This window comes from Agelaius phoeniceus, chromosome 4, assembly GCF_051311805.1.
Source record: "Agelaius phoeniceus isolate bAgePho1 chromosome 4, bAgePho1.hap1, whole genome shotgun sequence".
NCBI lineage: Eukaryota > Metazoa > Chordata > Aves > Passeriformes > Icteridae > Agelaius > Agelaius phoeniceus.
Window position 1 is genome coordinate 49061947 of NC_135268.1, and position 21129 is coordinate 49083075.

The 21129-nt window shown below is 39.9% G+C and overlaps 1 protein-coding gene and 1 long non-coding RNA gene across 6 annotated transcripts in view; both read right to left on the reverse strand.

Moving 5' to 3' along the window:
* GABRB1 (gamma-aminobutyric acid type A receptor subunit beta1) overlaps window positions 1-19169 on the reverse strand; it is a 127281-nt gene extending 108112 nt beyond the window's left edge. For 2 of the 5 annotated variants that reach the window (XR_013182123.1, XR_013182122.1), the window contains exons 1-3: window positions 18118-19169; window positions 17932-18023; window positions 17787-17854 (exon numbers count right to left, since the gene is read on the reverse strand). Coding sequence is in view for 2 of the 5 variants with exons in the window: in XM_077177564.1 (XP_077033679.1) it covers window positions 17787-17854; window positions 17932-18023; window positions 18118-18425 (468 nt within the window). In the remaining 3 variants the exon portion in view is untranslated. The remainder of the gene's footprint in view (window positions 1-17786; window positions 17855-17931; window positions 18024-18117) is intronic. The other 3 variants (XR_013182125.1, XM_077177564.1, XM_054633715.2) reach the window with 3 other exon arrangements.
* On the reverse strand, window positions 2086-6833 carry LOC143693972 (uncharacterized). The gene is made up of 2 exons (XR_013182126.1): window positions 6394-6833; window positions 2086-2726 (listed from the first exon to the last, which is right to left on the reverse strand). It is a non-coding gene; the product is annotated as an uncharacterized LOC143693972 (long non-coding RNA).
* Window positions 19170-21129: the final 1960 nt, after the last annotated feature.

Below are 21129 nucleotides of genomic sequence, written 5' to 3' on the forward strand. Positions count from 1 at the left end.
GAAAGATGCTGATGGTGCTAATGTAGAAAAGCTTGCTAGAAGGCTTGATCTATGTCACAGGTTGTGAGAAGACCTGTACAGATATTCTATAATCCACTGGTGTTTTTTTGCCAAATGGCAAATTTACAGACAGCTAGAAAATCCCTCCAATTTGAACACAGAGGAAATGCTGAACTTCATGGCTGCACTCTGAATGATTACTGATAGACAATATCCTGCACAGCAAAGGGGAACCACCAGTCATAGGATTTTATTTCTTTATTTAGTTTTCCTTTACAAGCTATTTGTGTTTATTTGTATGATACTTCGCCTTGCTGGCAATCACTAATGGAATGGCCCTAAAAACTGAAGTGTTAAATGTTTCTTCTGTTTCTTTTTCACAACTAATCTTCCAATACCACTGTAATGGAGAAGCAGAGTTTTATGCAAGCTGAGCAAAAGGAGTGGATGAACCTACAGTTTGACCAAGAACAACATAATGGGAAAAGGAACAAAAATATTTACAGCAATGTAGAGCTAGGGAAGTCCAGTATTTCTGAAATGTCCAAATTGGCAAAAATGATAAGCAATTCTGAATCTCTTTCACTCCCCTCCCTCCAGTCTTCATTATTATACTTTCTTCAGTATATTCAGATATTCTGAACCAAACAGTAGGAAGGATTTTTACTTGATATTGCTTCCAGTTGTTTTCATTCAAGAATAGATGAATTATGGAAAAGAAAGTAAAAAACTAGTTGTGTCTCTGAAGCCCAGCACAGAAACAAATTGTATCACTGCTTTGACAAACATGTTAGACTCAGTGGAAACAAAATTGCTTTTCTATAATCAGTTTACAGATTGCAGAAACTTATAGAGAAGATAAAATGGTCAAAGACTTGGAGACTCCATAAAACCACATTTGGTGTGGGATTTTTTTGCTAATGTGTGCAAGTCCAGTAGATGTTGTTAGTTTAAGTCTCAGGCTTACGATCAACAGGTTGGAAAAGAATTTCAAAATGCATATTTGTAGGTATATTCTTTCATAAAATAATCCTCTTAACCACTTCTTTCTCAACTGTGTGAGCAAAAATTAATTCTCAAGTGATTAGGAACTTGAATTATGAGCATTCAAAGACACTACTCCATGATCTGAAAATACTGGAAGCAAATCATAGTCACCTAATAAAACACGAAAATACAGATGCAGAAATATATCATACAGAAAAATAAATCCTTCTTTGTGACTCTAGTTCTTATGCTGTGAAATTAATTTAGGTAATTCTTCTTTTAAAATGAAATCAGAAGTAGCATAAAATATCATCCCATCCTGTAGTAATAAATCTGATGGATGTTGCTATTACTGGTCATGTTGAAAAGCTCAGGCCTTTAGCAAGAGAAAATAATATTGCTACATAAAATACAACTGCAACTCTCCAGCTGGCTTAGGAACTGCATCAGACTATCTAGGGTCATAGCCTAAGGACAGCTTTCCTTTCTAGTCCTGGTTCAGGGAAGAACACCACTGCCTTTTACATGATCCCTAACAACTTCATATATGATGTCCTTGATCATTGTCCTGAGCAGTTTTTTGTTACCAGATAACATTTCTTTGCCTGATTCATACTTTTGACTATGTAAATGTTTAAGTAACTGTGGCCAGGCATTCATACCTCTTTTGGAAGTTACGTTTTTTCAAGTATCTTACTTTTAAAGTTTTTTTTGCTTGGAGAGTGCAGTATACACACACAGTTCTGCTGCTGCTTGTCAACTTTTGTATTCCAACAGATGCAAATACTTGTAGTGGAAAGCAAGGGATAGATTAATGGTGTTTGGAGTATTTTTTGCAACAGATTTTTGTACACTGACAATTTGTTAGCAGCAAATCTCAAATGAAGAAGACTTCAAAGGATTCTACAAGAAAACCAGAAATACCCATTTGGGAACAGGGAAACATAAAGAAACAATGGCTGCCACAGGTACAGGAAGAACTGTTTATAGAATCTTCAGGATAAAATTAGGATTTCTGCACTGTTTTCATTTACCATTTAGTTCACCAAGGGAATCCATTGATATTTTCCATGGAACACCCTAAAGGGAGACAGAAACTGAGTCATATTTGATTTTATTTTTAAAAATTTGTATCTTTGTGTAGAAGTAGCAAGAAAGCTAAGAGTAAATTTCATAACACTGTTTAATATCATTCTCAGTTGTTGGTACTGTCTGGTTTACAAAATATTTTCTGGAGCAAGGAGGCCATAGAGTAGAGCTGGGAATTTGTTTCAGTTCCAAAGATGATAATATCTGTTCACAATCATGGTAGAGCACTACAGGATTGCTTCTCATCTTTGGGAAGATTTCTATGAATTTTTCTTTGGTTCTGTTTGTTTAGCAATGAAGAGTAAAGTGATGCTTTAGATTATTCCATTCCATTTTCCAGTGTTAATACCAAGTCCCTAGCCTTTTGTGGACCTTTATGTTAATGATAATCACTAAATAAATATAGGAATTTAGGAAGCATTTTTCAAGACAGCGTTTCCCCCACCATACTTCGGTCAAAATCCTCCTACTCCAATCCCTAGTTATGGAGCTACCTGAGCAAACACCTCTAGCACTAGAACACCAGTTCTGGCTTTTTATCATTTGAGATACAGCAAGGGATGAGGACAAGAGACAGGAGCCATGGGACAGAAGAATGCAGAGAGCTCTCTTTGGAAAGGATATTTTCTTGGCCATCTTCTTCCATCCTGCTAAATACAGACAATAAAACATGGTATAAAATAAAATTAAATTAAAAAAATTAAAGTTAAATTACATTTTGTATTTCTCTTTAGATTATATTATGCTTACAGTTATCTAGATAGTAGAGATTTAATCTGTTAACAGACAGACAAAAAACCAATTGTTTGGTATTTAATTTTTAATGTTTAATCTCTTCTGAGATATTTCATTGCTCAGACACCATCTTTAATGAAAAATGAAGTTATTTTAAAAAATTTGATTGTACTATGACAGATTATATACAATACACCATCTAGTATTTATATTTCAGTCTGGCATACTTTAGGTACATTATTATCATATTATTTACATATTTCTTCCTGCTGATCCTTTCTGAAATACATTTCACTGATCCTCTGATACACTTTTATCACTTGACTCTGAACTCAAATTGTCAGTAAGACTGTCTGGGTGTATCACGACTACAAAGAAACTGAGAAATTGCCCATGTCTGCTATCAAGGTATTAATCACTCCCTGCTAAGGTGAGAAACATACCCTAGCTTGATGATAGAATCCACTTCAGGGAAACATACTGCACACTCTCACCAAACTCAGAAACATGCAGGAGAGAAGATGACTATTATGGTTTTGTTTCTTTTCAAGCAGTGTTCTTGACCTGGATCTAAGGTATGCCTCACTGTCTGCACTGAAGGCTCATACACTATTTGCTTTTCTTGCTTCCAGTGCCATTTCAAAACGTCAATGCTCTCCCTGGAACCAGACAAAAACCATGGAATGCCATCTAAATGACTCTCAAAGTGCAGGCTAATTTCAGCAGCTCCATAAGTAAACTCTAGCCGGGTATCTTCCTAAAAGATACCAGAAGTCCCCCTTCACATCTGCTACACAGGTGCTCTGTTGCTCACATCTATGACAATGAATCAGACACCCTGTGTGACCTTTCAGCTTTGCTGCCCCTTTGTGCATATCTCATGTGTCAGAAGATATTGAATATGAAAAAAAAAAAGATTTGCGGATAGCCTACTGCTGCATATTTAATGGAAAACCAAACACTGAGAAAAAAAGCTGGATTGCTGACACTAAAAAATGTGTTTACTTATCTTATTGTAACATATTTTCACTCAGTCTTGCATGAAAATTCATTCTTGGCACTGATGTGGAAAGCAATATAGAAGTTGCCTATCTTTTAGAATTCATACTGTGGAAAATACACTCTCTCCAGGAATTTGATAGTTTCAGGTCTGCAATAATGCCCAGGCTGAGTAGTCAAAGCTTTTTATCTACATCCTTATCTCAAAGATGTTGATTCAAAACTTAATTCAGTCAGAGTACCTAAGAACTTGTTGAGAAATAATTTATGCCAGCAAAGTATCTTGAACCTGTTTACTCCTAGTTCTTTTCACAAACAAATTTAATATATATCGTTTTCCAGGATGACAACCAGAAAGTTGAGTGAATGCAGGAAGTCATGTATTAAAATAAACAGGTTGCAGGTATATTTAGGTAAGATTGCTTAGATGTAAGAACAGGCATGAAAACAGAATTAATAAAATATTATTTATAGTATAAAAAAAAACAGTACGGCTCTGCTGTAAGGAACAAAATTACAGGGAAATGAGGAGGTTTGGGAATGATACATTGAATTGCAATTACTTTCCGTCCAACATCTGAAAGACACTCTGTTCTGGAATACATACATATACAGAAGTTCGCTTTTGAAACTACACTTTGTCTGCTTGTCCTCTTTCTTTCATCTGAATATGACTCATCCAATACAGACTAGTTACTGCCAACTTACAATAGTACTGGTGAACAGGAGCTCTGATCTAATGTCAATTTGTAGTGAGAAGTACAACTCCAAAATGGACTACTCTTATGATGTGTAATGGCTTTACACATCAGTTGTTAAGTTTGCTCAGCAACATCTGAAAATATACCTAGGAAGCAGGAACAGAGCCAAGCATGGCCTTCCAGACTGCCTAAGGCAGATCCTTACATAGGCTGGTACTTGCAATGGCATATGATGTGCTGTTTTATTAACTTGAAAGTAATGACCATTGATTTTAAAGATACCATATCAGAGAAAAAAACTTGAGGGGAAAAAAGCACTAATGAATGTAAAACAAAGGAGAAAAAATGACTGCTTTCCTTTTGTGAAAGGCACAGATGTTTATATGTGATACAAAAGTCATAAAATAAACACATGAGAAATAATGTCTTGGAGTCAAGGAGAGCACCCTGACTGAGATAGGGAAGGACTGCTCAACCATGTTCTGATTTCAGACTGGCTTGCAGTAAGAACAGTAAATACACAATGAAAGGTAGGATCTTCCTCACTTAGTGTATGGACGGAGTTAGATAACTTCTCTCATTTCACACTTTACTCTTAATAAATGTATCAGGTTTTGACAGGGACCTAATTATCTTGTCATTCTTGGGTCCTGTCACTCATTCATTATCTTTAAGCAGCTATAACACCAGTTCACTCAGTTATAGGGACTTGTCAAGTGCACAAAAATTTCCAATTGGCACTTATCAGCCATATTACCTTGTGTTGCCTTTGATTGGTCTTTCTCATAGAGACATGGCCAAAAGAATGAGTCTAAGAAGCAATTTTATGCATCAAACCACACTAATATCCATACAGTTTTCAGATGCCTTTACGTTACTTCTGCAATTGGTCTGGTAATGTGATAATGCTTGAATCCTGAGACTAAGAATTGCTAAGTGAAAAAGCGCTCCTTGCTTTGAATTTAAGGAGTAGCATATTATAAAGCAGGGAAAAAAAATCTTTGTCAAGGTCTCATACTGCCTAACTTTAGCCTCCTAACCTTAAAGAAATATCAGCATAGACTTTGTGTGACAGAATTAATAAAGAATGAGATTAGGATACTTCAAGCAAATTATTTAGACGAGGGAGGAAAACTTTCCTCTTTGTCAGTTTAAGGAACCTGCATTACCTCTTTGGTGAGTAGACTCCTAACAGCTGAAGATATTTGGCACTATTGCACTCAATTCTCATTCCAGCACGTCAGTAGCACTATTTCAGAATTGAAGTACTTGCCCTCCTCATCTACCCAGGAACTAAAACTAGGTATCCACACTCTTTTACCCCTGGGATAGCTGACTTTGAAAGTGCTACTCCCAACACAAGACACAAGAGGCCAAAGGGCTGCAGCTGCAATGCAGAGTTGTCTAAAAGCACATTGGGCCTGGCACTGACAGAGCACCCAGTGAAGTAAGTGTCCACTCTAGAAATAAGAATGGAGGTCTGGGAAGAGTATTTTCAGTTGTCAGCCACACATTTTGCATGAAGGTTATTGTCTGTTAGGGTGCACTAAAACTCTTTCACAAATACCTAAAGAAAAATGTTCTTTCCACAGAGGGGAATTTCTGCTCGTTCTAACTGCCCTGGTAAGTGTGTGGGACAAAAAGCAGAATTTGTGGAAGTCTTTATTGTTTCTTCCTCCTCACATGCCAGCCTTGCAATATCTTGCAAAACACAATATGAGGACTGAGTGATAAATTTGAAAAACTGTCACCTCCCTAATGATTAGCAAAACCCTATGCTTTTGCATGTTGTTATCACATTCCAAAAACTGGGAAAATAATGTCCTGAAATTAGGTAAGGTTAAATAGCCTTCCTAACAGAATAATCATGCAAGTTCCTTACCTGTTCTGTTAATCACAAGAAATAGGCATTTAGTGGCATCAAACACTAAACAGAAAGAAAGAGAAAGCTTCATATTTTGATGTCTGATTCTTCTGACAAATGACTATCATTATCATCTTCTCCTGTGAAACCATCTGCAAACAATATATTCTTAAATATTAGAGTGAATATGTAAGCTAAATAAATAATGAATACACGAAGACTCCCCAAGGCAGCACAGAATCGTACGTGCTTTGAAAGCTAATGCTGACAAAGTATGCATGATGCTGTGTGGTATTCAGAAACTTCTCTTTATTCTTACATTCACTGTGTTCATCTGGAAACCTACTGTACTGGGCAGAGTACTGTGATGAGTGAAGTTAAATTCACAGTTGCCTCTTGATATATCACAATATGTCATTCAGCAATACCACTGGGGAAAATGTAATTACTATGCAACATCTTGTGCTTTCTTGGGATTGCTCACTAGGTAAGTAAGAAATAAATTCCTGTCAGGACTGCAGGAGTATTGTTGTAGAGATGTAGGAACAGACCAGCTGGGTCACAAGCCATGATGCTGTGTTGAAATAACTGGTCACAGGGGATATATTCTTTTTTAGCTGTAGGCTGTATGCCTTTTCTTTCCACCTGAGTGTGCAGAAACTTGCTCACTGTTCAAATGAATGCTCATACAATGCATTTAATTCCCATAGTATCCCTGAAAGGTAGAAATCTTAAAAGAGAAGCAACTGAGGTTCAGAGAAATGAAACAAACCAATCAAAAAAAATCCATGTAAGGACAGAAATGTACAGTTTGGTTCCACTTGATATGTCTCCCCTGAGACTCTTTCCTTCCATAAAGCAAACAACATATAACCCCTGTAGGCACTGATCTCCTGCTGAACGCAAGAGTGAAATCTAAGACACTGGCCTCCAAAACACCTTCTGAGCATGACCCAAGCCACCTGAATTACTGCCCTTTTCTTTGGAATAAGGACCTCCACTCACAGCTTTGTTCTGCTACTACAATGATTGTTGTGATTACCAGGAGGAAAAGGCATTAACACCCACATATTTCCCCAATTTCAGTAAAAATTCAAAGCTCCTATTATGGATCTATTTTGATTTCTTTATTTTAAACTCAAATATGCAAATAAAATCAAAGGTACCTACAAAGAACAGAAGAGATTTCCACTTGTGACTTCTAAAACTTGCATGCCATTCTGATAATGTGGTTGTGGGTGTGAATAATAAAAAAGAAGATGCATAGGTAGTTGTTTATGTTCATTTTGTTTTCACTGGATCTGGCTCAGCATAGACTAAGGAGACTGAGGTCTCAGATTACTCTTGGAAAGACCTGATAGCTTCTTATACCAATGTTTAAATTATACCATCATAGAATGGTTATGGGTGGAAGGGACAACATCACCTAGCTCCAACCTCCCTGCCACAGACAGGGACAGCCTTCACTAGACCAGGGTGCTCAGAGCCCCATCCAACCTGGCCTTGGACACTTCCAGGGATGGGGCAGCCACAACTTCTGGGCACCTGTTCCAGTGCCTCACCACCCTCACAGGAAAGAATGTCTTTCTAATATCTAATCTAAACCTATTATCTTTTTGTTTAAAGCCATCAACCATTGTCCTGTCACTACATGCCTTTGTAAAAAGTCCCCTCCATCTTTCTTGTAGGCTGCTTTAGCGACTGGAGGCTGCAATTAGGTTACCCATGGTGTCTTCTCCAGGCTGAAAAATCCCAATTCTTCATATAAGAACTGCTCCATCCCTCTAACCATCTTGGCGACCTCCTCTGGACTTGCTTCAACGAGTTCATGTTCTTCCTGCGCTGGGGACCCCAGAGCTGGACACAACACCCCAGGTGGGGTCTCACCAGAGCAGAGCAGAGCAGAGGGGCAGAATCCTCTCCCTCCCCTGCTGCCCACACTGCTCTGGATGCAGCCCAGGACACATCTGGCTTTCTGGGCTGTGAGTGCACATGGCTGGGTCAAGTCCAGCCTGTCACCCAACAGCACCCCCAAACCCTTCTCAACAAGGCTGCTCTTGATCTGTTCATCCCCCAGCCTGTGTTGATACTAAGGATTGCTCCAACCCTTACTTTAAACACTAAGCTACGATGCATGAATACAGCAGCAGGAAAATAGTAAAAATGCTTCAAGGAAAACCAAGCTGTCTGCAAACCAAGACTCTGCAATGACAGAAAATATATTCCCATGAGGGTAACAGACTTGTTTTTTTCTCAATTGCTCATTTTCATTCTTTTTTGCATTTTGCTTCTCAGAGGCATCACCATAACAATTAAACATTTTGAAAAGTTTTTTCTTGATGTCTGTGTGTTCAGAGCAGTTTGTCTTGAGTTTACACATTACTGGCAAATTTTTTTCCAAGAAAATGCAGTTACTGCAGGAAAGTACAATCACCTTAAGTAAGGTTTGTTTGACTCATTACTGATGCAACTTCACTGATTTTCAGAGGAACCTAACCAATGAACAAGATGAGCCGAGCACGTCAATGCTCCACGTACTCCAGAGAAGCCATTTGGAGCTGATATTCTGAAGTGGAAGAACAGCTAATAAATGGGATCAATCTTTTCCCCTACCAAGATGGCAAATATATTTTTCTTGACTCAAGAGCACACAGATAAATATAAACCTTAGCTAATAAAGTATTTCAACCAAAGTGTATTGGTTCAAAATTGCATTTGGCTTGCTGTTGCATAAAGTTTGTCCAGCTTCTTGCTCCAGAGTTCTTGAATATTGCAACATGTTGTACTGATCACTTCTCTTTACTGGAAGTTACACGAAATACTGACTTTCCATTTTTTTTGACTAAAAATTGCAAAATTATGCATACTAATGAGTTTAACAGATTCATAATGTTTTAAGTACAGAGCTCCATATTTTTAAATTCCTTTCCATAACACTGTGCTGAATTCTTCATTACTGTAATCACTTAGATGAGGAAAAAAACAGCACAACAATTGCTTTATTGCAAGCTCCTTCTAGCCCCACAAACATCCTTGGAAAAAAAAAAACAACAACTATGCAATTCATAAAAAATGTTGCCTGCATTGTAAAAGGTTCTAAATAGAAAAAATATAAAACTATAAAAAATAATCTACCACAGCACTGCTGTTTCAAATCTGTTGAAAAGAATTAGCCATCTGTCACGACAGCAGCTTGACCTGATGGGCCCTGCAGAGCAGCAGTGAGATCAGAGGGTCCCTGCTGAGCCAGCAGTCCTTTCCTGCCCAGTCAGGCCCTGATGCTGTTCCCTGGCACAACAGGTTGTCCTCAGCAACACCGCTTCCACTTACTTGTTCTCTATGATCCTGAGCACCTGTTGCCTGGATTTTCAAACAGCAACTGTGCAAAAGTCATTGAAACCATGAGGTTCCACAATAAGCCCAGGTAATAAGCTTGCCTGAGTAATATGTCAGAATCATCTGCAGATTAATATTTAACTTCAGAATTTACAGGTGGCCGTCAATCGCATGTTTTGTTCCCTTCATAGGAAATTAGTGACAAAACTGCACTGCCTATGAAATGTGCTAATGTGAATGAAACCTCCAAACCTCATCCATTTCCCTCCTTGACCAGTGTATTATTTTGATCAGTTAATAGTTTACAAAAAAACACTGATTAAGGAAAGGATAAATCATAACGAAGAACACAGGACGGGAGGGTATAATTCCAGTCTCGGTTACTCTCTCATGCTGTTGAAGAGCAACAACACAGAAAATTAAAAAGAAACAAAGGTTTTAAAATTATGTAAACTGGAGAGCTGAACTGCTCCTGCAAGCTGCTGAGTAAACTGTTGAGCTGGTGGAGATATTATGTACTGCATTTTAGTGGTGTAAGAAATTTTATCCATGAGCATATTAATTGAAAACATGGGACTATCAGCATCTAGGCCATTTGGATGGGACAGCAGTGCACTGCAGTAATTAGTGCTTACAGAAGCTCCTTACCTGCTTGTGTACCTTTGTACACAAGCACAAACACATCTACATGCCATTGACTTCTATTCATGTTACTTCAGTTACACTTACGAGGCTCTTTAGGTTAAAATTATGCTACAAAATTAACTTGATTCCTCTTTTAATATGATTAAGATCCTGCATAATATTTAGACACCGTTTATGTGTTTCAACAGTTTTAACTTTGCTAACTCTTCAGTTCTTTCTACAGGCAATTAAAAAAGACATGACTGAAATTCTTCCATCTCAGTCAAATGGATTGATGAGTTTTAATGGAGAACATTTATTCCAACCTTTAATTAAGTTTGGCAGTCTGAAATCATTAATCTATGCTTTGAAACTATGTACTGTAATGTGAGCATTTAAAACCATACAAGTCAATCTTGTTATAAGGTGGATGTCTGAGTAATAATACAGCTTTCTAGAAGCTGTCTTGAATCTTTTAAATTACCTTTCCTTAGTTCATGACATAAACCATTAAGGATTTGCCCCAACAGGGGATGAAGTCAACCTCAGTGTGACACTGCTTTGGACAAAAGCAACCATTTAACCTTGCAAGGTTATTGTAAAAGTTGATAGGCAAGAAATCTGATCTACATTTTCCATCCCACGTAAACCTTAACACAGTTGTTGCTTAAAGAAAGAATCAACTGCATTATCTGGTGTTATTCTGCTAGATTATTCAGTGACTCCTACGACCAATTTCCTTGTGAGCATATTTGCAGTAGTTTAGTCTTTGGGGTGGAAATAATTTCATTTTAATATGTTTTTTGGAGCACTGCCAGAGTTACAGGGATTTTTTATGTGAGAGAATTCTACAAGCATGAAAAGTGCATACCTTGAGATTCTGGGTTCTCTTTCTAGAAGAAAATAAGGAGTCTCAAAGAGCATTAAAGTATAAAATCTTTCCAGTGGCCATCTTGGCTACTTGTCAACATCTGCCAGAAGACCTTATAGTTATTTTTTTGGCCTTTACTGATGCTTAAAGTCCAGCACACTCAAGATGGATGGGAGAGAAAAAACTACCGAGAATTCTCCCAAGCAGCTGCTGTTTAGAATACAGTGATCAACAAAACACATCGGTTGGGGATACCTCTAAATAAAGCCAATCTCTGAGTTTGATTTAACAGTTTGAACTGCTGTCACAGAATACCTGGCATCCTGTGAACAGGAACAGGTCTTTCTGGTAATAGCTTTTCAGGTTGTCACTGTTCCTCCACTGAGGTTCTCCCCCTTTTCCAACCTCAGGGTGAACTAGTGGTGTGAGTGTTCCCTCTCTTGGTTGCACAGCTTCAGCTTCAGGTCTGTACTGAGCTGCAGTTGGTAGATAATTAATTATTATGGCCTAGAGGAGGTATGGAACTTTTCAAGCAATAGAATACAAAGTAAAGCTGATTATAAAAAAAAAAAGACTATGTTTTGCAGGCATTTGAAATGCATACCTTGAATTTCCTTATTCAAGAAGAAGAATTCTTAGTTTGGAAGGTTCTGATACTCTCTTTCAGAAGTCAGATGTAAAATCCAAAATCAGAAGTAAATGGGAAATGCAATTGTGGAAAATGTGAAAGCTTTTAAATAACCACTTGTCCTGTCCTGCACACAAGAAAAGAAACATGAAATTTAATTTTATGGATTTATTTTTCATTTTTTAGAAAGAAGTTAATTTAGGAGAATAGGTCTTTTTGAGTTAATAATTTGTGTTCCATTACTACACAACGACTTGGCACTGTGAATGTTTCCAAAGGTTTGTACCACTGAACTGTAGGACTTGTGCACATTAACAGATGCCCAGCTGGTTGTTTCCACAGTCACAGCAGTCATGTTATTTGATGCACATACACTAAACAGGCAGTGCCAAGGAAATCCTTTCACTTTCCCTTCTACACAACTAAAAAGCCTATCTCTTTACAGGCATACCTCTTATTCAGTGAAATCCTACAGACCTCAAACTGGGTGCTAAAGGTTCCACTACTAAAGGAGAGGGTGTCACCCCTTTAATTTCATAGGCACCATTACGATATGATTAACTCTCTGTTGTGGGAGTCAGGAGAGTTGCATTTGTGGGGAACTGTGAGTTTAACATTAGACAAAAAAAATACATATTTTCTAAAGGGCATTCACAGCTAGTTTGTCTAAGCCTTGAAATCAGAAAAGTATTGTACCTGTCAGCCTAAAGGAAAATGTGGACTACAGCTTATATCAACCCTGAAGCTGGTCTCAATTTTGTTCAAGGTTTAAAAAATTAAGATATATCAGATTTCTGGATCTTATGAGACAACATTCACATTATTGCTTTATAAGTTTTGCCTGTTTATCAATTTTGTTGAATAAATGCTTATTCTTGTCAAATCAAAAACAATCCAACAAAACATCCATGAACAGTGACCCAGTCATTTAACCTCAAGCTGCCCATTTCTACATTCATTCCACATTTCACTCTCTAATATAATTACTCCTGTTTGGAATAGACAGTGATGAAATGATCTGGCCTTTATGTATTATTACTTGATTAGTTTTTCCATATTTGCTGAAAAAAAATAAAATCAGTTACTGAACATTCTTATTAATATTGAAGTGTCTCTGCATCTCCTTCATGCTCTTTAGGACAGTTGCTATATAACAAAAAAGTATTTCTCCTTTCTTCTTCTGCACTACAGCTAAGTAAATTTTCATTAATAATTATTAGGCTTTATGACTTTTCAGAAAAAAAAAATTAGTGTAATCTAATTAGTTTAATATGAACATCTTCTGGTAAATATATTTAGACCAAGGACCATTTATTATCATTTTTATTTCCGCAATGGCTGGGGCTAAAGGAATTTTTGACATTTTAGTTCTATATAAACCAGACTTACGATTACAAAAAATGAGACTTGGCTATTGTGATGCAAAGAGTATGAGATGGGGCTCATAATGCCAATTTGGTTCCCAGGATTTATCTCCTATGTTGAGACTGACAACAGCCACCATGCTAAATTCTCAGATACCTAATTGAGACAGGAAGGAGGAATAAGATGTGTGAAATTCTGGCTACTCCAGTAAACACAGCTTAAGTCTTTCTCAATCTGCAAAAAGTGTCTTAAGGTAACCTCCATCCATGTATGTAAAGTCCTTCTACCATTTCTGGAGTTGGGATCTAATGCACGAGCAGTGGCCTGCCAGGAGTAATGGTCAAACTTTCAGTGCCTCGGTTCTAAGCATTACCCAGCTCAGGTGTTAAAGCCCACAGATTCAGATTGTCTTGGCTAAACACCTACCACTGTAGGATGCCACAGCCACCTGGGCTAACATCAACCCTAAAGTAAGGGGAAGGCCTTTGCTCTTCTAGGCCCTGGATGCTTCTGTGGCAAACTGGAAAACTATATACATATATATATCTACATAATAAAGACATATATGTTTATGCAGTTGGCTTATTTAATTATCCACTTTACAAAAAGTATACAAAAAGTCAGTGGTTTAAGCTATATAAATTCTTTCTGGGGCAAAAAGACGTTACCCAACAGGTTGGAATGTTAAATAAACTAATCCCCGCAAGATTTGTGGCTTATTTGGGAGATCAGATAAATGTAAGAGCCTTGAATACAATTTTAGAGAAGCTAAAGAATTATACATTCTTTCCATGATTTTATTTACCTCTTTTTGCTGAGACATAAAACCTTCAGTCTGTGATCACAGAAATCACATCACCATCAATGTAAGATCAGTATGGTAGGTCAGGAACAGTGTTCCCAATATAAAATAAATGGATTTTTTCCTTTTTTTTCTTTCCTCTTTGGTATCTTTTTTAACTACTCTATAAAAGGTTCTTTATCATATACATTTTTTAAAACTTTAGGACATGTACATGACATCTTTTATCCATTGTAAAGGTTTGACCACCTTTACTTCAGTAAGGAACATATTTTAGAGAAAATTACAACATGTACTGCATGTCAATTTTTTTCGAGTCCAGTTACTTCTCTCGACTGTTTCTTAGTAGATAGAGAAATACATTATCAGTTTGCTTGCCCTGAAGCATGACACTAATTACTGCCAATCCTTCTGCCCATGTTTATTCTTGATGTACAAGCAGCACCTTCTGCCAACCACATAAAGGCATCAGAGTAAACCAGACATCACAGCAGCTTAATAGATCTAGTCATAGCATGGTTTTAATGAACTCTATATTCATGTAAAAGTCTATTACACTTATGGAGCTCTGTCATGAATGAAAATTAGCTCAACAGTCACTAACTGAGACAAGGAGAAAGGCCACCATGTGCCTTTGGAAGGTAATGCTTGCACTTACCACAGCAAGGCTGTGAAAATCAGATGGAAAACTAAACTAAAACTTATCTCATGGTACATTAGGGAGGAAGCATGGTTAGAACTAGGCAATGATCACTAGGATGCTTACATTCTACTTCTCCTGCTTGTTTGTTGTATGACAAGCTCTTCAGATTATTACCTGCAAAAATCAACATAAGACAACATATCTGATGTCAAATGGGAGAGTCATTAAGAATGAGCATTTCAATTAATCTTTCTGTAAAAGCTGGTATGGTAGCTCACCACAGTATTATTGAACTACCAAGCAGGTATAAAATAATGCTATTTAATGAGCTGAGGAGATGATGACTGAGTAGTAAGGGAGAAAAACTAGAACAGTTGACTTCAAGACTGCGCAAGTCTTGCTTCATTAACTGAGTAAAGTATCTTACAATAGTCTCACAGATTAGCACAAGCCACTTCAACCAGCCAAGCTGCTGGAACAGACAGTTACTACTATTGGTGCTTTCAGAATTCAAAATAATTCTATTGCCTATATCTCAAATTTTTACCCGAGGACTGGATGTACTTGGAAACACAAATCACCCTGTTGACATGGCAGACAGTCTACAGCCATGACCATGTCTCACCCAACACACCAAAGGAGAGCACCTCCTCTCTCTCTCTCTCCCTCTCTCTCTATATATATATAATATTTACTCTTATTTATGCATTGAGACTGGAACACAAAATTTAACTCTGTGGGCACCATGACTGGAAATGTGTGCCTCTATCACTCTAGACATACATTTTCATGTTCCTGAGGAAAGCCAAGGGATAAGACAATTCCCTCCAATACTGCTAGGGTGAGACTGATTGAACTCTGGTGGATCCAACCTGACTCTCTTGTCAGGAGGACCTCATATGATGTATTGCCCTCCTTTCTCCTATCCCTTCAGCAACAAAACTGCCCTATAGCCAGAGGACACTGTAAACTTGGATCTTCTGAAAAACATTTCTGGCTCTGAAGCCACAGAACAGTAGTTCTTACTAAATAAATTAAAAAAAAATCTATAAGACAGAGTTTAAAGGAAAAGAAGATTAATGACTTACATGTGACTGCAACATTAAGCATCTCAAGGCTATGATTTCTCAGAAAAAAAAAAGTACCAGAAGAAAGCATCATTTTACTAGGTAAAAAACCTTTTCTTATTATGCCAAGATATCAACCACCTTGTTTTTGCAATGATGGATGAAATTACTGATCACTGTCCAAAACAAGGCAGACAATCTCTAGCAACACAATAAAGACCTTGCAACACAGAACACTAGATATGGGTATGTACAGGTAGCACTTGTGATATCAAAGCCCATTTCAACTGATTCAGAATGGAGACTCCATATTTTGCATTCAGGAATGGCTATAGCTACAGCTGGGACCAGTTGCTTCCTTCCACTGTGAGATATGGCATTTTATGAAATGAAAACATTTTTTACTTTTTGACCAGTTTTAGTCAAGCTGCCCCCTACACACAGAGATTATACAAAAAATCCATTTAGCATATAACTTCTCTTTCTCAGAGGGTGTGCAAGTGCTGGAACAGAGAGGAAAGCTTTGATAGGTACAGGAGGCAACCAAGAAATGCTGTGAGCTGGTGACAATTAATGACAATTAATACCCTGTGAGATTGCCACTGGAAATTGTCACATCCACCCCCTATAGATTAACAGTATTTCAGGTGTTGAGATTTTACAAGATAAGTTTTGGACTTTTCAGAACAGGTGTTTTTGTGTTTTGCTCCGTTTGGCTTTTTCCAGATGTGAAAGCAGCAATCCCACTACAGTGTCACAGAAATAGCTTGGAGTTGGAGTAGATTTGTTCTTTGACTATTTTGATAAGATCTGTGTTCTGTTTCCTCTGCCTTATCTGTGTGGTATGCACCATGCTTCTCCCTGAAAGTACAACTCAGGAACAGGAAGACCAGGAGCTGAAACTTGCAAAATGTTGTCTTTGTCTGCAGACCTTGGTATGCTATACACAACACGACAAATTCTGTTTCCTCCCCACTCTACCACGCATATTCATTCATAAGCAAATAAAACAGTAGTGCACAAACAGAACCCTTGATACATATAACAAACACCAGAAAAAAAACTAAGAATGAAAACAAAACAAAAAAAAATCAATGAAGAGATTGTTTGCATAGCAGCTATTAACTAATATACCAAGGAAGAAATCCCCACCTTTGGATAAATTACTTCAAACAGGCAAATATCACCCAGTGAAATAAACAGCTGATCAGGATGGAAATGTAAGGTTTCTAAGCTTCTTTTAACTAAGTAGGTGTTCCCTTATGTACAGAAAGCAACTGAGATTTTCAAGTGAGATCAAACATAAGAAAAGAGAGTGAGAGCAAAATGCCCATGATGCTGACTAATTCAACATGATTTTGTACAACGTTCAGACTTGCAACTGATTCATTGTCTTCTTCTGGGAAAAGGCTGTCAAATGAGGCAGGCACTAAAGTCACATTTTTGCTCTTTAAACCTGCTTGCCTATTAGCATTCCTTCCTGCAGGAGAACTGAAATCAAACGCAATATGTTTCACACCTGTAGCTACGAGACTTCTGATTTTGATAGCAGGAAGCATCCTTATGTACTTACTCTGCAGTGTTGTTTTTTTCCCTTCTACAAGAAAGAGAGCATTTTCTAGAAGTCCTTATTTTCTCTTTGCACCTTTTACTCAAGGCTACTACATGCAAAGTGAACTGTCTAACTCTTTAAATAATTTAACATGAAGACATCCACATCTGGCCATCTGCTGCTACAGTTCAAGAAACTCCAGCATTTCCGACGGCAGCTGCTGACTACGCAAAGGGCAAACCAGGGCAAGAGGGACCCAGAACCTCAAACCTGCAGTAGGTATTCTGACCGGGACAGGGAGCTCTTCTGAAGTGCCACCACAGGCATGCCAACATCATCCCAAAAACGCAAATAACTTTTCCTAGCAACTGCGACGTGCTCGGTTATTTTGTGGCAATCGCAGTGGCTCGGTACGCGCATCCCCGCGCAGCCGGGCTCCCGGCCGCCGGCATCGCGGCTCCCGCGGCTGCGGCAGCGCCCACACGGGCGGGGCACCGTGGGGTCCGGCCCGAGGGTCACTCACCATGTTGACTTCCGAGACCACGTCGATGCTGGCGATCTCTATCCGCATGCCCACATCCACGGGCGGACCTGCGGGGGGAGCGGGAGGCGGCGTTAGCGCACCTGGAGGGGCCGGGGCGCGGGTCGGGGGGCCGCGGGCGCCTCACCTCCGAAGTCCGGGCGGAGGCGGATGTCGTAGCCTTGGAGCAGCCTGTCCACAGTCTCCTTCACGTAGGACATGTTGCTGGGCCCGTCGGCGCTGCGGGAAGAAGCACAAGCGGGTTAAGGAGGCGGCCGGGCGGCTCCGCGCCTGCCTGTCTCCCTGCCTCCGTCCGCAGCCCGGCGGCGCTCACCTGCGCGCCGCGCACGCCACGGCCAGCGCCAGCGGCAGCAGCAGCGCCCGCGGGCCGGCCCGCCTCGCAGCCGCCCCCATCCCGGCCGCCGCCTCACGGGGGACGAGCCGCGGACTGGAACTTGGTGCGGACCGACGGGGAGAGACAATTCCCGAGAGCGGGACGCATGCGCGGAGCGGAGCGCCGCGGCCCCGGGCGCCCCTCTGCCCGCCCCGGACGCCCGGGCCCGGCCGGGCCGCGCCCGCCGCGGGCTGCTGAGGGAGCGGGGCCCGAGGGCGCGGCGCCGCAACAGGTACCGCGGCAGCCATGAGGGCGGCGGGGCCCCGCGGCTGGCGGCGCACAGCGGGACCGAGACCCCCGAGCTGCCGAGGGGAAGGGGCTGCCACCGCCGGGCGCAACCCCAATCGCTGGAGCGCCGGCTTTCCGTCAAGAGACGGTGAATGATTGTTGAGGGCGCTTCGGCGTGAAAATTCCCCTCGATGTTATGTTAGCCATGAAGTGAAAGGGGCACGGCCATTTGGACAAAATGGCACGTTTTGCTGCAGGTCGCCTTTTGCCGAGCGGCGGAGGCTTGAGGACGCGCCCGCCCGGCGGAGCGCTCGGCGCTCCCGCAGCGGTACCCGCGGTGCACCGGGAAACTGATCCCGGTACCGATGTTTTTGGTAGCTGATCTTGCTTTTAGAACGTCTTCCTTTTTAAGACTCTCGGAATGGATGCTCTAATGTAACCTGACCTTTCCTGGGCATCATTACAGAGTGGCTGATCGGAGCCCTGTGAATAGTTCATGACTTTGCCGGTGCCGCTCGCTTTCACTGCACCGTAGCGCAGCAGAAATAACATTTATCCCTTTCAGGTTCAGCCCATCTCTGTGCACTTCACAGTCCTGCGTGCGCTGCCCTTGGGATACATATTGGATGCTTCGGAGTCTGCTACAGCCTGCTCATGCAGACTTGTTTCTGAGAAATAGCAGACTTGGTGATGTTTCTTGTAGCTGAAATATGCCACGATATTTGAAAAATGATGGAATATTGATATTGACACACATTCTAGTGATACTTTTGAGCAGCTTTTGGAACAAATTTTTGAACAATGCATTTTTCTATGAAAATTTGTCCCTTTTGGAGAAGGAGCCCAACGTGTTTCTTGAGAGATTACTATGGGATCCTTCGTCTCACATCTGCTTTCTCCAACCATAAGTGTACAAATTTATGAAAAGAATTATTTTATCAGTTCTTGGTTACAGTATATAATAAATATTTTCGATTTTCTTTTAGGAGTTTTATATTTTTTTCTTTTCCTCCTAGTTCAGTAATTAGTTGCTGAAAAATGTGACCTCCCAGCTCAACTTGAGAGTACTTTAGGATTGCTGTTTGGAAAGAGATTTGTCCAATTATAATTGGTGTGGCTTGGGTAGAGTGCTTAAAAAAAAAAGAAATCCTACCAATCCTACCTATAGCTGTCTGCCAAATAGTATCTTTAATTAGAGTTGTATCCCACACATCCATCATAAAGTTACCTGGTTCTTCTGAATTAGGATTTACCGTAGAGCTATATATTTTACTTCTTGTTGGTATACAGCATTACATTAACTTTGTCATAAGCCATGTGAAAGTTATTTATGCCTGTATTTAATGGAGACCACTGCTCTCCATGGCTTGCCAAAATCTGTCTTAAGGCATAAGTGCAGAGGTTTATTCTATTAGAATTCTTAATCTGCAGCACATTTCAGGGCAGCTTAAGTTCAGATGAGCTGTAGTCTGGTCCCTGCACTGAATGCATGTTAGTGGTTGAACTATTTTAGGTGAATTTCTGATCTTACCATCTGGTCTGAAAAGGCATGAGCAAAGCCTGTCCTGCAGGTCTCCTGCAATCAGGGATGCCTCAGCCCAGCAAATATACTTCCAGGAGGGATGAGGATGTTCCTATGGGCAAGCTGGTTCCTCTGAGAGCTCTCCCAACCAAGCTGTCCTGTCGAGGACACCAGCCTCGAGCTTCCTCCACTGAACATCCCAAAAGTAAGACCCAAATTGTTGAAATTCAACTCCATTTAGTACAGCTTGATTACTGGGAACATCAGGGCTCTAAACTTGGTTTATGAAACAGCTACAAATATCCTGCAGTGTAGAGACAATACTGAACAGATCCCTCAGTACTGGGGGCTTGGGAACAAAGAGATTTATATGTTTTTTTAAAAAACCATACAAAGGAGGACCTGCATGGCATTACACTGCCAGGGGAGAGGGGGTGAGAAGGATTTCTCTTGCCCTATGGGGAGGATGATGGAAACATGAGTGAGACCTGTTTTCCATTGTTTTCAGGACTAAAAAGGTACATTATTATCAGCAGGACTTCCACTCTCACACGTGTTGCTAGCTGAAGTAGTCAATTAATTAAGAATTTGGAAGTTCTGCTCTCTTTGCAGATCATCTGTTTCTAGGAGAATATAGTATGCTTTTCCAGGCCACCAATGGGGAAGAATTTTGATGTAATTTTGATAAAACACTCCATGTGACATAGTTCTTGCTTCAGGATCTCTTTAACAACACCTTGTGCAAAGAGCAAAGACATCCAAAATGAATGACTATGGGGAAGGGGCTTACACACAAATATTATGACTATCATTTACAAATGTTTTCTAAAAGCTTATACAGGTGATGAGTCGTCTGGTGATCTGTTTTTGACATGTGCTTAAAATGGCAGCTGCTTCTGCAGTCAATAAATTCGTTTCAAAATGCAGCAGTGTGTCTTTCCATCCTCTCCAACAGGGTTTGCTCAAACACCCAGGCTGAGTGAAACCTGGTGGGTACTCAGCATGGCTTTTGGGCATCTTGGAATTTGTTGAGCACCCCAGAATATAGACAACTAAGTAGATGGCTAATTTGCAGTTTTGGAAATCAGGCTGCTTAGTGTCCAAAATTCTAGGAGCTTAATCTGGAGAGTTTTGGCACTACTTTTCAATATTTTTAGTTCTCTTACCTCTGAAATATGAGTTATAAATCTGTGTTTTTTTAA